Source organism: Chrysoperla carnea, chromosome 2, assembly GCF_905475395.1.
Source record: "Chrysoperla carnea chromosome 2, inChrCarn1.1, whole genome shotgun sequence".
In the NCBI taxonomy this organism is placed as follows: domain Eukaryota; kingdom Metazoa; phylum Arthropoda; class Insecta; order Neuroptera; family Chrysopidae; genus Chrysoperla; species Chrysoperla carnea.
The window spans coordinates 91,105,545-91,119,879 of NC_058338.1; the positions used below are offsets into that span (position 1 = coordinate 91,105,545).

The 14,335-nt window shown below is 30.0% G+C and overlaps 2 protein-coding genes across 2 annotated transcripts; both read left to right on the plus strand.

The window, feature by feature from the left end:
* The first annotated feature begins 1,479 nt into the window (after window positions 1–1,479).
* Window positions 1,480–3,499, plus strand: LOC123291920. The gene is made up of 2 exons (XM_044872382.1): window positions 1,480–1,606; window positions 2,980–3,499. The coding sequence occupies exon 2, from the start codon at window positions 3,004–3,006 to the stop codon at window positions 3,352–3,354; it is 351 nt and encodes a 116-aa protein (XP_044728317.1). The 5' UTR covers window positions 1,480–1,606; window positions 2,980–3,003; the 3' UTR covers window positions 3,355–3,499.
* A 742-nt stretch (window positions 3,500–4,241) lies between these two features.
* On the plus strand, window positions 4,242–12,874 carry LOC123293041 (esterase E4-like; the record flags this gene model as incomplete). Its single annotated transcript, XM_044873757.1, has 6 exons — window positions 4,242–4,410; window positions 6,645–6,785; window positions 8,951–9,110; window positions 10,090–10,478; window positions 10,891–11,232; window positions 12,698–12,874. Coding segments are annotated over exons 1-6 (1,353 nt in total), but the record flags the coding sequence as incomplete, so codon positions are not given.
* Between the last annotated feature and the right edge of the window lie 1,461 nt (window positions 12,875–14,335).

The following is a 14,335-nucleotide window of genomic DNA, read 5'->3' on the forward strand; positions in this document are numbered from 1 at the left end:
CATTCAACACTTTCTATACTGTCTATACAGGATTTTTTAACAATTATCTCAGTCAATTGGTTGTTGGGTCACTTGTTTTTTTATACTAATTGTAAGTTGTAGTTTGCTTGTATAGGTAATTAGTATTTATATTAAAATCAAAGACATATTTTTTAATTTTAATTGGTTTCAAGTGAAAACAGTGAATTATTAGGTCAACAATATTGTTTTCTTAAGAACTTTATGCCTTAAAGAATAAAAAAAATATTCCACAAGTTTACCTTCAGCAAAAAAAGAAAAAATATCTTTCAAGAGGGTAAAATACTCAATCGATCTTGAATTTTGGAATCGATTAAAAAAGAATGATTCAAAACAATATTTATAACTAGCTCGACTCGTGGGGAATTCGGCTCCCGTAGTCAAATTTCGTAGAAAAGTGGTGAAAAAAATCAAAAGTTCTTAAATTAATAGTAGTATGCATTAATTAGTATTAGGAGAGCATCTGTTAAAACTAACATAGTTGCCTGATAATGGTTTGAGTGTTATATGTCTAGACTTCTAGAGTATTAGGAGAGAAAAAACTAACATCCTTGCCTTATAAACATCTCTATCTCTATATATTATAAATGCGAAAGTAAGCATGTTTGTTTGTTTGTTACGCTTTCACACTAAAACTAGCGAATGGCTTTTAATGAAACTGTACAGCAATGTAGCTTATACTTCAGAATAACACATGAGATATAATTTATAAAGATATATTAATAAAAAATAAAAAAATACATAAAAATTAAATTAATTTGACATTACCATAAATTACAGATTTCTGTAAAAATAATCAATATAAAATATTTTACGGCCATCTTTTCTGATATACTCAATGAATAATTACGACTATTATACATTTAAAAAAATAAAAAACCATATATATATATTTTACCTGTGTAAAACAATCCTTGCCATTATTTCGAGTGTTATAGAAAGGAGATAAGCGAGAGCAATCTTTATCAATCTTTACTTTTAAACCCAGCGAAGCGGGTGGGTATCACTCTAGTATTATTTAAATTTATGATATTTTTTCGTTCAATTTATTTGTTTAGCGTGTTTTTTCCTAAGCGGCACATTTTTAGACCGTGAGTATATTTTTCGTCACTCATTGACATAATAAGCTTGAAAATGAGGCGTGAATCATGGCATTTGATAAAGGAATAAGGAAGATCAAAAAAAAACTTGCTAGAGTAAAAATAAATAAGATTATTATCCTTGCGATCAAAAAACCTACACCCACTAAATTTAACTCTAAACTATCTCAATATATGTGACCTTACTTGGTAAAGGGCCTTGCACATGACTTGAAGAACAGAAAAAGGAAAGGTATACAGAAATATTTTTACTATAATTCTTAACCCATTCCATTAAGACGTCTTAGGTACGGCCTTGTCTTTACTTTAATTAATGTAACATTATGTAAGTTTATATATCCTGAATGCTGCCTTATCATAACTTCATATATAAGTTTTGTTTGTTCATCGAAGCATAGTTTCATTGTTGTTAACAATTAGTCGTGAATTGTGAGCGGTTTAACCGTTAATTAGGAAAAAAAACAGTGTGACTGTATTTATTTATAAAGGTAATTAATAAAAAAGTATTTTGATTTTTATTTAAAGAAATTATCTGAGTTTAGTGGTGCAACAATCGAGTGATAAAATAAGAAGGGACAAGGGCCTGAGATACCAAAAAAACCTATTTTTGTGATTTTTTTTACAGTGTACCTTATTTATTAATATTTTTATACTTATTATTATAAAGCATTATTATTATTAAAATTCTCACAGCGGTTGTAATGAGAACGGAGTCACTTAAAAAAAAAAAATTTTCCTGCGGTAGTCAGGATAAGGTGCTTTATCTGTTGCTCCATGCGATTGCTTCATCTGAAATTAAAGAAACAAAAGGATTTCTAAAGTACTTAAGTTTATCTTGAATTTGAACGAAAGAATTAACGAAATATTCATTTTTGAAATTTTGGTGGAGGTGCAATCAAAAAACTCTGATTTAAACTTTGATTTTTTCCCAAAATCGCTCTTTTTGTTTAATTAAAAAATTCTTCGTTCAGAAATTAGTATTTTGTATGCAAACGATCTGTGCAAAGTTTAGGCGAAATCGGTCCGAAGGTTTTAGTGAAATTTTGATCAGTTTTGTGAAGAGCACGGTTAAAGTTTGATACATTAATAAAATAGAGACTATAATGACTTCAAATTTTATAATATTTCTTATAAGTTGCAGTATCAGAAAATATAAAAATTGATTTTCAGATCCTTTCCCTCCCCTGGAAAAAAAATTATTAGAAAAAGTTGCTCAATGTTCAAAAGTTTTGGAAATTTGCACAAGTATTTTCTGGAATTTTTGTTTGATTTTCTAGAATGTTTCACACAACTACTAGTTGAAATTCACCTGTAAAAAATCAACATACTTTTTTTTTATCGTTATGGAGAAAATGGACAACAAATTTTTTTCCTAAGTTGCGCTCTCGCGGGTAAACAGTGATATTTACGAAATAATGTTTCAAATAAAAGTTGTCCATTTTTTTATAAGGAATAAATTTTATATTTAAACTTCTCTAACGGTTTAAAAGATGGATACATTTTCATTTGATTGAATTCCATTTTTAAAATTGGCATATCTCGGTTAATTTTGAAGCTAGAAAGTCGAAAAATAAACGAAAATGTGCACAAATACATCAGCTAAAACTTTTAATTTAACTTTTTTTTTATTTGATACATAATTTTTTTTGTAATTTGTAAAAAACTGATTAAAACTCCCAACTACCCTCCAAAAAAAAAAAAAAGGATTAGATACGATACTCTGTGATGTCGACTTTTCTTTACAAAGTGTTTACAACCTAATAAACAACTGTGAAAAATTTCAAAGATGCATTAATTTTTTCTTTATACCATGATATTCTATTTAATTTTATCATACTAATATTGTATCCATTTGTTTTAGATAATCAATTTATACTACACAAAAATGTCAATCAAAACAACAATAATTGTTGCAATCATTATTGGTACTGTAGCATCAAATGGTCAGTTAATAATTCAACAACCTGGTGCTCCCGTAGCATTTGGTATACCAACACAACAACAATCATTGGCACATCGTGATGTTTTATTAAATGCACAAATGGAAGAACAGTTAACACCAGAACAACATCGTAGTACAAAATATTATAGTAATCCAGCTATTGCACAAGAATTAGCAAAAGAATCATGGTTAACGAATAAAGAAATGCCAGTATTTGATCGAGCTGCTGATCATATTGATCGATCACAAATTTATAAAATTGTTAAGAGTGCTGGTTTTATTAATCGTCGATAAATTATATAGAATATTAATTTATTAGATATATTTAAATTATTTTAGTCTTAGGTTAATGTTATTTATATGTTTTGTTATGTGTGAAAAACCCGTATTGTTAGCAAAAAAAATCGCCATTAATTAAATAAATTATTTCAAAATTAAATTGTACTTTATTTTACCTTGAATGAGGGTGAACCATAATAACCGCATTTTAAAAGCCAGAAATAAAAGCTTGTAAAGAGGAGTTCTTTTTTAGTGATGAGCAAATTGAGTCTCGGTCATGCAGTCTTGATCTTGGTCCAAATTTTTCGCGTTCGGTTACAATAACTCAAGTTTTAATAAAGATATAAATAAGAAAAAATAAAAAAGGTTCTTAAGGTAGTACTATCGGTAATAGACTATGCATTCAGAATTTAATGAAACTTGGCATAATTGTCCATTATTATATCATAATTAACCAGTTAAATTTTTAGGGGTCTTCATGAGAACTGAAAATCTGAACGTCCAGTTTTGTGAAATAAAATGAAATCTGTTATTTCCCATAAAAATTTAACTGGTTAATTATGATATAATAGTGGACGCAACTATGCCAAGTTTCATTAAATTCAGAATGCAAAGTCTATTACCGATAGTACTACCTTAAACTAGAACAAATTTGAAATTTTCTCATATATAATTATTTGGCGTTTTCTTTCGCTAAGGGCTCGTTTTCGACTTACAAAACTAATAGCGGGTCCGAAATAAATATTTTTTTCCACATAATAATTATTAAAATTCGTAATTGAATAAATATAACTCAAATAAATAGCAACCCATGGGCAAAAAAAGATCTTTCAATTTTTTTTTCACTCAAAATTTTTATGAAGTATTTTGAAATACATAAAAAATAATCTGCAAAAAAACAAGCATGTTCGATTAATAATTATCAAAATGAGACAAGTAGAAAATACAATTGTGTCCATTGAACAAGGAAAACTTTCGGGATGCACTAAACAGGATATAAATGGTAGACCATTCCAATGTTTTTATGGAATACCGTATGCAGAGCCACCAATTGGGGAATTAAGATTTAAGGTTTCTATACATAATTCAAATTATATCATCAAATTAGAAAAAAAACTAATATCGGGTATACAGGGTAATTTTTTCGGGAATTACATGTAATTTTTTCGTAAAATTTCATGATTTTCAACCCGTGTAACTTCTTTTTAAACAATATTTGGGTATTGCATGACTCTTAAATTAACTGTTTAGACCTGTCCTTTAAAAAGAAGACGTTGTAGAGTTTCCTATTTTCATTAGAAATCGAGATATATGCGAAAATGGGCTAAATATATAAAGACAAACATTTTTTTTTCCGGTTTTCGTACGAAATTTTACAATAACTTTTATTCTAATAAATATTTTCGAGAAATTATTTCGTGGGTTACTTTTTACCTTTATCCGTTTTCACATAAAACTGCAAAAAACATTGCCTAACATGATTGGTAGCGTTAAATTCAATTGTTTATAACAAATTACTCGACCATATTTCGAAAAAACTTGATTTTCGGATTAAGCAACCCAAAATACTTGGAAAACCATTGAAAGTTCGTTACTAAAGAGTAAGTTTAAGTAAGATTCAGAATCGGAAGATGATCTAGCTTTATCTTCCTTGCAGTCAAACCAAGCACAATTATGAAACGACATTTTTTTTTTTTGATAATTAACAGTTTATTACGAATGACTGATGACTGATTTGATAATTAAAAGACTGATTATACTCTATGTTTCAAAAAAAATTCCAAGAAGATCGGATAACAATTGCCTGTGTTATCAAAAAAATCGAATTTATATACCGAAGTTATATATTTTTTAACTGTTGGGTTGGGTTGGGTTTAAAACAAAAAATTTAATTTTGCTCTATCACATCCAAATTTTATCCAATTTTGATAAACCAAGTGTGTAATCCTACTAAATTTGTGCCATACTTTTCAAATTTGTCATCAAAATTAACCTAGCTCTATTAGGTTTCAAGATTGTGGAGGTCTGGTCCTGGAATTAAGCACATATGTGATAGCTAGCGAAAAACTGACATCACAGCTGAAAAGAATGACCCAAAATTAGTGGGTTTCAAAAAAAATTCCATGAAGATCAGATAACATTTGCCTGTGTTATCAAAAAAATCGAATTTTTGAACCGTATGACGTCATCAGAATCCAAAAAATTTAATTTTGCTCTATCACATCCAAATTTTATCCAATTTTGATAAACCAAGTATGTAATCCTACTAAATTTGGGCCATACTTTTCAAATTTGTCATCAAAATTAACCTAGCTCTATTAGGTTTCAAGATTGTGGAGGTCTGGTCCTGGAATTAGGCACATATGTGATAGCTAGCGAAAAACTGACATCACAGCTGAAAAGAATGACCAAAAATTAGTGGGTTTCAAAAAAAATTCCAAGAAGATCGAATAACATTTGCCTGTGTTATCAAAAAAATCGAATTTTTGAACTTTATGACGTCATCAGAATCTAAAAAATTTAATTTTGCTCTATCACATCCAAATTTTATCCAATTTTGATAAACCAAGTATGTAATCCTACTAAATTTGGGCCATACTTTTCAAATTTATGATCAAAATTACCCTAGCGCTATAAGATTTCAAGATTGTGGAGGTCTGGTCCTGGAATTAAGCACATATGTGATAGCTAGCGAAAAACTGACATCACAGCTGAAAAGAATGACCCAAAATTAGTGGGTTTCAAAAAAAATTCCAAGAAGATCGGATAACATTTGCCTGTGTTATCAAAAAAATCGAATTTTTGAACTTTATGACGTCATCAGAATCTAAAAAATTTAATTTTGCTCTATCACATCCAAATTTTATCCAATTTTGATAAACTAAGTGTGTAATTCTACTAAATTTGGGCCATACTTTTCAAATTTTTGGTCAAAATTAACCTAGCTCTATTAGGTTTCGACTCGCGAATCAGCAATGCAGAAAGTCACCCATTTAAAATTTGCGGACTTATATTTCCTCTCTGATTGGGATTAAAAAATTGAATCTCGGTAAAAAAAAGGCAGACTGGACGATATCTTTGACTGGTTGATAAAATCTCGACACAAGTATCTCGCATGGTTTTTTCCCGTACATCTCCTGGACCATTATTAATTGAATTTTTTTAGTACATAACTAATTTTTCGCATAATCACAGTTTTTAATTAATTTATATATTTTTATTGTAAATTTAAAATTATTATTAGTTATTTAATATTTTTATATTAATTTATATATTTATTGTTCTATAAATAATATTAATTATAGTCACCAGAGCCGGCTTTACCATGGAATGATGATATTTTAGATTGTACAAAAGTAAAATCATTTTCGAAACGACGTTTTTATCCAGGGAATTTTTATGGTAGTGAAGATGATTGTTTATATTTGAATATTTATACACCACAGGTTAGTTATTACGGAAATAAAATCAATTATAAAACCTTGGCCTAAAAAACTTAATGCGGAATCTTAAAATTGTTTGCACGTCAGACATATTATTATTATAAAACTTTTAAATATTTCAGTAAAAGTTTACTTGTAACTGTTTGTTATATTTTTACATCATACTTGCAATAATTTAGTTTGTGTATTGAATTTTAATTTATTGTAAAATATTCAACAAAGTTTCTTCAGTCCAAGATTGGTTTCATTCTCATTTTGACTTATTTTCTCTCCTCTGAACTCAAATTTTGACTTTCGATCGAGGTTAGGTTAGAGTGGCTGTCATGGGGTGGGACACACTTAGACCATAGGGTCCGTTGTGATACCGAAAAAGGGTTGGCCCATCCCCGGCCACTACTCCATGAACCATTTGGAGCTGTTTAAGAAGAACTCTGACGTCGACAGACTTTAGGTCGGAGAGGTCGTCAAAGAGAGGCTGGCTCAAGTAAGTCCATCTCCTCATGACAAGAGCTGGGCAGTGACAGAGAATATGAGACATTGTCTCCTCCTCCTCACCACTGTGACAGCTCCTGCAGTAGTCGTGATACACTGCCAGGCGTTCAGCATGCCTGCCCGCCCAACCAGTGTCCTGTAATAGCCGCAACAACTTTGCGAACAGAGGCCCTTGGAAGTGATATAAGATCTTCGGAACGCCTGCAATTGTACTCAGACCATATCTATCTTGTAAGTACCACAAGTACGTTCCTCCCTCCATCTAAGATTGACCCTTTTTAAGATATCCTCTTTAAGGAGTAACTTGCAGTTCGAAAATGGAACTCTCGAATATTTATTGATGGTTATGCCCGGCAGCATTGTGCCATTTCTGGCAAGCTCGTCGGCTTCGCAATTTCCTGGAATGTCCCTGTGTCTCGGTATCCATACCAGGTTTACATTCATTTGTTTCGCCAGCTCATTTAAGGACGTACGGCAGTCCTATGCTACCTTTGACGTTAGATAGACTGAGCTGAAGGATTTAAGAGCTGCTTGGCTGTCGGTGAAGATTGTAATGTAACACCCTGCACCTAACGGTGTTCAGTCTTATACATTCACATACCTCATGAATAGCCATCACTTCCGCTGGATACACACTACAATGATTCGGCAGCCGAAATGATAGACTTTCGATCGAAGTTTTATCTAAAAAAATTTTTTCCAAAATTACACCCACAAAATAACGATTTTTTAGTCTCTTTATAGCATCTACTCCAAACGCCGCACAATTATACATATGTAAAATTTTTGTGCCTGCTTTAGCTATACGGCCATACTTTGGTCAGAAGACCAAAAAATAGCAATCGATGCCACATAAAAACTTAATTATATACTTCGCATATGGTTATTATGAGCTGGTGTTTGGAGAACTAATCTCCAATCGCTCTTTTTTTATTTCATAAAATTTTTCAGAGAAAAAATGGACTTTTGGGTATAGGTATTTTACAATCAACATGAACAATTTTTAACCAGAAAGATTTTTCCCTCGAAATTCGACCGCTTTAAATTTTAATCCCTTCATTTTATCACATTTAAAGTGATGAAATTGCATGTATTTGTGTGTTATTTCTTCAATAAGTGATTTTCTTTAAATCTTTTGGCATATCAATACATCAAAAAACATGGTAAATATCGAAAAATTTTACTCTTTACGTCTAATTTTCCCAAGTTCTAACATACTTTATATTAAATTCGAAACAAAAGTCTCAAATATGATCATACATTCACTCTTCTTCAATAAATTGTTAATTCATATCAAGGAAACGATCAATGTTTTTGATTTAAAAAATTAGTAAATAGGCAACTTGTATGACGCAAACGTTAAGTGTCAAATAATCGAAAACTATTATACATGTATAACGTATACGTAATTCAAGTTGTCTATTTATTAATTTTGTAAGTCAATTTTAACATTAACCATTCCATTGAATTAACAATTTATTATTTATTATTAAATAGAAACATTTACAGGACTAACTCATGCGTTACTAATGATATTTGACACCTAAGGAACACATTCCATGAGATTTTAGCAAAATGAAAGCGATTTTTTTCAATTTTCTTTATTTGTAACATCTTTAACTGTACTATACCTTAATAAATTAAGTAATTCAATAGTATAATTTTTTAAAATCTAGATCTCTTCTGATCCTACCAATGAAAAATATCCTGTTATGTTCTGGATACCTGGTTATCCGTTTATATACGAAATGGGCAGTTTGGAATTTTATGGACCAGAATTTTTAGTTGCAAAAAAAGTTGTTTTAATTACGATTAATTATAGACATGGTTTTTTAGGTTTGTAATCTTAAACTAAAATGTTTGTCTAACAGATTTTCATATAGTGTTTTTGGCTTTTATTAAATGGCTATCTGAAGCAACGCCGAGCGTTTGCGAATACTCGTGAGCATGGAAGCATTTAACAGAGTCTGAATACGTTAATGGAAATGTATCTCATTTAATAAACACTTCTACTTCAGATTTTCGACATACCTCATGTGCAAGAATAACAATATCTCTATCTCTATATATATTATAAATGCGAAAGTAAGCATGTTTGTTTGTTTGTTTGTTTGTTACGCTTTCACGCAAAAACTAGCGAATGGTTTTTAATGAAACTGTACAGCAATATAGCTGATTTATCAGAATAACACATGAGCTATAATTTATAAAGATTGAAAAATTACATTAAATTTGACATTACCATACCAGATTTCTGTACAAAATTTATATAAATTACAGATTTCTGTAAAAATTACAGTAATTAATTTTTCGAAAATCTACCCTGGTGGAAAAAATATTTGAAGAAAGAATAAGAAATTCTGAAAAAGTCTTAGGAGCTTTGAATTTCTCAACGTTTTCGGAATAGTCTAATTCAGAGTTATTCAGAGTTCTTAATACTTTTTTAAAGTTTCTAAGACTTTTTCAGAGTTTCCTAAGACTTATTAAGACTTATTCTTTTTCCAAATATTTTTTCCACCAGGGTAAAATGATTTAAATTTTACTGATTAATTCAGAAAAAGTCTAACTCTAACTTTTCCTTAATTTTCATGAAATCTCTGATTAATTCTAAAAAAGTCTTCTAGAAGAGTCTAAAAACCTGTTAAAAATTCAGTCTTCAAAATGCTTAGTAAGTTTTACCTAGGTCATTTTATACTTTTTTAGACTTACTTATTTTTCTAGAATTGTTTTTCAGAACACTATAAATCTGAATTATAGACTATAGTCAGAAAATATTTCCACCAGGGTATTTAACGATTAAAATAATTTTTTTTAGGATTTTTAAAATTGAATGATCCTTTATTGAACGTTACTGGCAATGCAGGTTTAAAGGATCAAGTAGAAGCTTTACGTTGGGTAAAAAAGAATATTGAAGCGTTCGGTGGTGATTCAAATAAAATAACAATATTTGGTCAAGGATTCGGGGCAGCTTATGTACATTTACATATGTTATCGTCAATGTCTCGTAAACTTTTTCACAGAGCGATAATGCAAAGTGGTTCCGCGTTATGCCCATGGTGTTTTGGTGGTTTACGTCTTGACTATGATTTGGTAAAAGCATTGGCATGTGAAGCGGATAACGATGAAGGTGTATTGGATTTTTTGCAAGATCAATCGGTGGATAGTATTTTAACGAATCAATCTAGATTAATAAATTGTCAAGAGGTAAAACAGTGTGCCGCATTTAAGATGAAGACACCTTCATATTTTGGTTATAGGAATATCGATTTGAAATTTTGCTCAGTCATACAGGGTGATGGGTCAGATTTTTTAACCTACTACAAACTGGCAAATAGGGCCAATTCTTAATATTTTGCCTAGCATCAGAGATGGTTAGACATATAGAAGAAAACTATTAGAAAAACTTACTTAGAATATTTTTTTATACCCATATACCGATTTTAATGACAAAATTAGCATTTGCTTTTAAATTATCAATTTGTCCAGTTTTTACATTCCGTAGCACACTAGTTATAAAATTATAGTTTTATAACTAGTGTGGAATAATGAGAGGAGGCATCTTCATGACTAACCAAAATATGAAAATGTCACCAAGAATTGTTTACCTTTTGTTTAGGAACTTATGGCTGGCGAATTAAATGCTATTACACCAGTTGTCGAAGTACCAAATGACAATGCATTCATATCGGAACAGCCAGAAGAATTAATTGCTACAAATAAAGCAGCTCGAATACCCATTTTAATCGGATACAATTCACATGAAGGACTTTTACCGTTTACATTTTCTGCAAAAACTCGTTTAACACCGGATTTCAATGACAACAGACAATTAATACCACGAGATTTACAAGATACATTAGAAACTGATGAACTTAGTTTTGAAGTTGGAAATAAGATTAAAGAGTTTTATTATGACAAGGAAACACCATCATTTGATAATTTAGATCGATTTATTCAGGTATTTGTTAATTTTATATATTTAAACGAGCAATTATTGTATATATATATACAGGGTATCTAGCTAAGTTGGCTACATATGAAAAACTTTTTTATTATAAGGTTTACGAAAAACATTTATTCTTTATAAAAAATTCAGAAATCTGTGAACTTTCTGACTTGCCTATAGCCTCAATGGGCCCTTGTACCTTCCCTGGTGGAAAATATATTTGAAAAAAGAATAAGTCTTAATAAGTCTTAGGAAACTCTGAAAAAGTCTTAGCAACCTTAATAAAGTATTAAGAACTCTGAATTAGACTAGTCCGAAAACGTTGAGAAATTCAAAGTTCCTAAGACTTTTTCACAATTTCTTATTCTTTCTTCAAATATTTTTTTCACCAGGGTTGGTGAAAAAAATATTTGAAGAAAAAATAATTCTGAATATGTCTTAGAAACTCTGAACAAGTCTTAGGAACTCTGAATTAGATAGCCCAAAAGCGTTGAGAAATTAAGAGTTATTCAGAGTTCCTAAGACTTTTTCAGAGTTTCTTAGACTTAATTATGAAGACTTATTCTTTCTTCAAATATGTTTTCCACCAGGGTAGCTCCGCTCATCGAGAAACATCTATGCCTCCAGATGCTCTCATAAAGAGGGCATGAAAGTACTTCTACTCTCCTTTCATTGTTTTTAATCCCCGAACCAAAAAAATGTTATAAGTTTGACCGCTATGTGTGTGTATCTGTCTGCCTGTGGTATCGTAGCGCCTAAACGAATGTACCGATTTAGAATTTAATAGAGAATGTTCTTAGCTATGTTTCAATTGCGAGTTTAGGGTTTCCGTAATCGAAAAAACTGAAAAAAAGCGATGGTTTCAAAAATCGTTTCAGTTTGGAGAAGGCTCTAAGGAAAAAAGTATTAATGGAAAGTGTTCTTAGATACTATTAACTTGTTTATTACTTACTAGCGACCCGCCCCCGCTTCGCACGGGTGCAATGCTGATACTAAATACACTACAGAAAAACTGTGAACGTTGTATATAAAAACATAGCGGCCCGCTCTGGCTTCGCACGGGTATAAAATATATAGCCTATGTGATTAAAATCGATCCAGTAGTTTTGATTTATTCATTACTGCCCGTGGCCCGCACGCGTTAAATTTGGAGTAAAACAATCCCCCTTTCCCTTTACCATGAAGATTTCCTGCTATCTTTGGAATATCTAAATTCATACACTACATTTTTACTTATTTACTTTTTACATTTTTAACTATTAACCTCAAAAATAGCAGTACTTCTCCACTATTTAATGGATTATACATATAAACCTTCCTCTTGAATCACTCTATCTATTAAAAAAAACCGCATCAAAATCCGTTACGTAGTTTCAAAGATTTAAGCATACAAAGGGGCATAGAGACATAGGGACAGAGAAAGCGACTTTGTTTTATTCTATGTAGTGATTTATAATATTTTTAAATTGAATTTTAGTTTTATACTGACGAAATGTTTGGCTACAAAATACTATCAACAGCACGTGCCCATGCTCAATCGAAAAACCAAGTATATACGTATATTTGGTCATTGGATACAATTTTAAATGCAATTCGTGATAATATTCGATATAAATATAAGGGTGTACATCATGGTGATGAATTAGGATATTTATTTAAAAATCATAATTCACCAAATATTATGAAAAATTTTACAATTGAACGATATAGTATGGAAATGGTAACAACATTTTGGACAAATTTTGCATATTCTGGTAATCCAAATACAAAAGAATCAATACGAAAATTTAATATCGATTGGAAATCATTTTGTGTTAATGAAATGAATTGTTTAAAAATTGATTTATCGTTACAACATGTACCAGTTAAACAATTAAAAGATATTTTTAATTTATGGGATAAAGTTTATTTATTAGGTGGAAAAGGAAAAAGTGGTACCTTGCATAAGTTTTCTAGGGTAATGATTTAAATTTTTGCCACTTTGTCATTCTGTGACATCAACATGCATATCTTTTTTTTTCATTTTAAAGTAGTTCGACTGTTTGAGCAAGTACGGTGAATGTTCATTTTTTCGCGGTAAATGATAGCTCAAAGTTCTTTGATCACAATAAACACAGCTTTGAAGCCTCTTGCGGGGCAAAATTATTTCATTCTAAAATTATGATTTTTAACACAATACTTTATGGAAGAACTCACATTAATGTTAATTGTACAAAAATTAATTAATTAGTGAATGAGCTTCAAAAAAAATGAAGAAAATTTATCACAAATTCTGTTTATGCAAAAAAACATTATTATTACGGTGCTTTCCAAAAAGAAAACATAAAAAACTTTAGCTTATGACTTTTTATCGATATTTTTAAAGAATTTTTTTACATTTACGTCATACAAATTGCCTATTTACGATATTTTTAGAGCATTTTCTTACATTTACGCCATACAAATTGCCTAGTTGACTAGTTGTTTTTCGTTAAAGTGGTCCGACCGTCGCGTGACTATTCAACTAGTTAACCAGGCAATTTTTATAGCGTAAATATAATAAAATGTTCTAAAAATATCGTAAACTAGGCAATTTGTATGACGTATATGTAATCAAATGCTCTACAAATATCGTAAAAGTGTCAAAAACCAAAGTTTTTTAATGTTTTCTTTTCGGGTAAAGGTAAAGTTAAATGAATAAAATCTGTGATAAATTTTCTGCATGATGAAAACTTTTTTGAAGCTCAATCACCGATTAAGGTACTATGTTAAAAATTACAATTTTAAAATGAAATAATTCAAAATTGGGAATAGTCATGTATTTTTTTAAATATTTTTAATTCATTGTTTACACCGTTATAACAAAGTAAAAAATATAAATACTGATTAAAAATGCTGCATTTAAGTGTAAAAAAATATTTAAAATACATTATAATTTTGAGATATTTAAACGCAGTTTTTTGGCGCTCTCTGTTGATGACGTATAAGTACGTAATCTGTCAATTAGTGACAGTTCAATGTATAATTTACACTTGAAAAAAGGAATTTACAACACAGAATTTACACTCGTTATTATTACGTTTTTTAATAAAAAGCCGTAGAATAATATAATTTAATGAAATACCATATAAAATGT

Excerpts from the sequence above, each read along its gene's own strand:
- LOC123291920 (XM_044872382.1), top strand. The coding sequence starts at position 3,004 with ATGTCAATCAAAACAACAATAATTGTTGCAATCATTATTGGTACTGTA.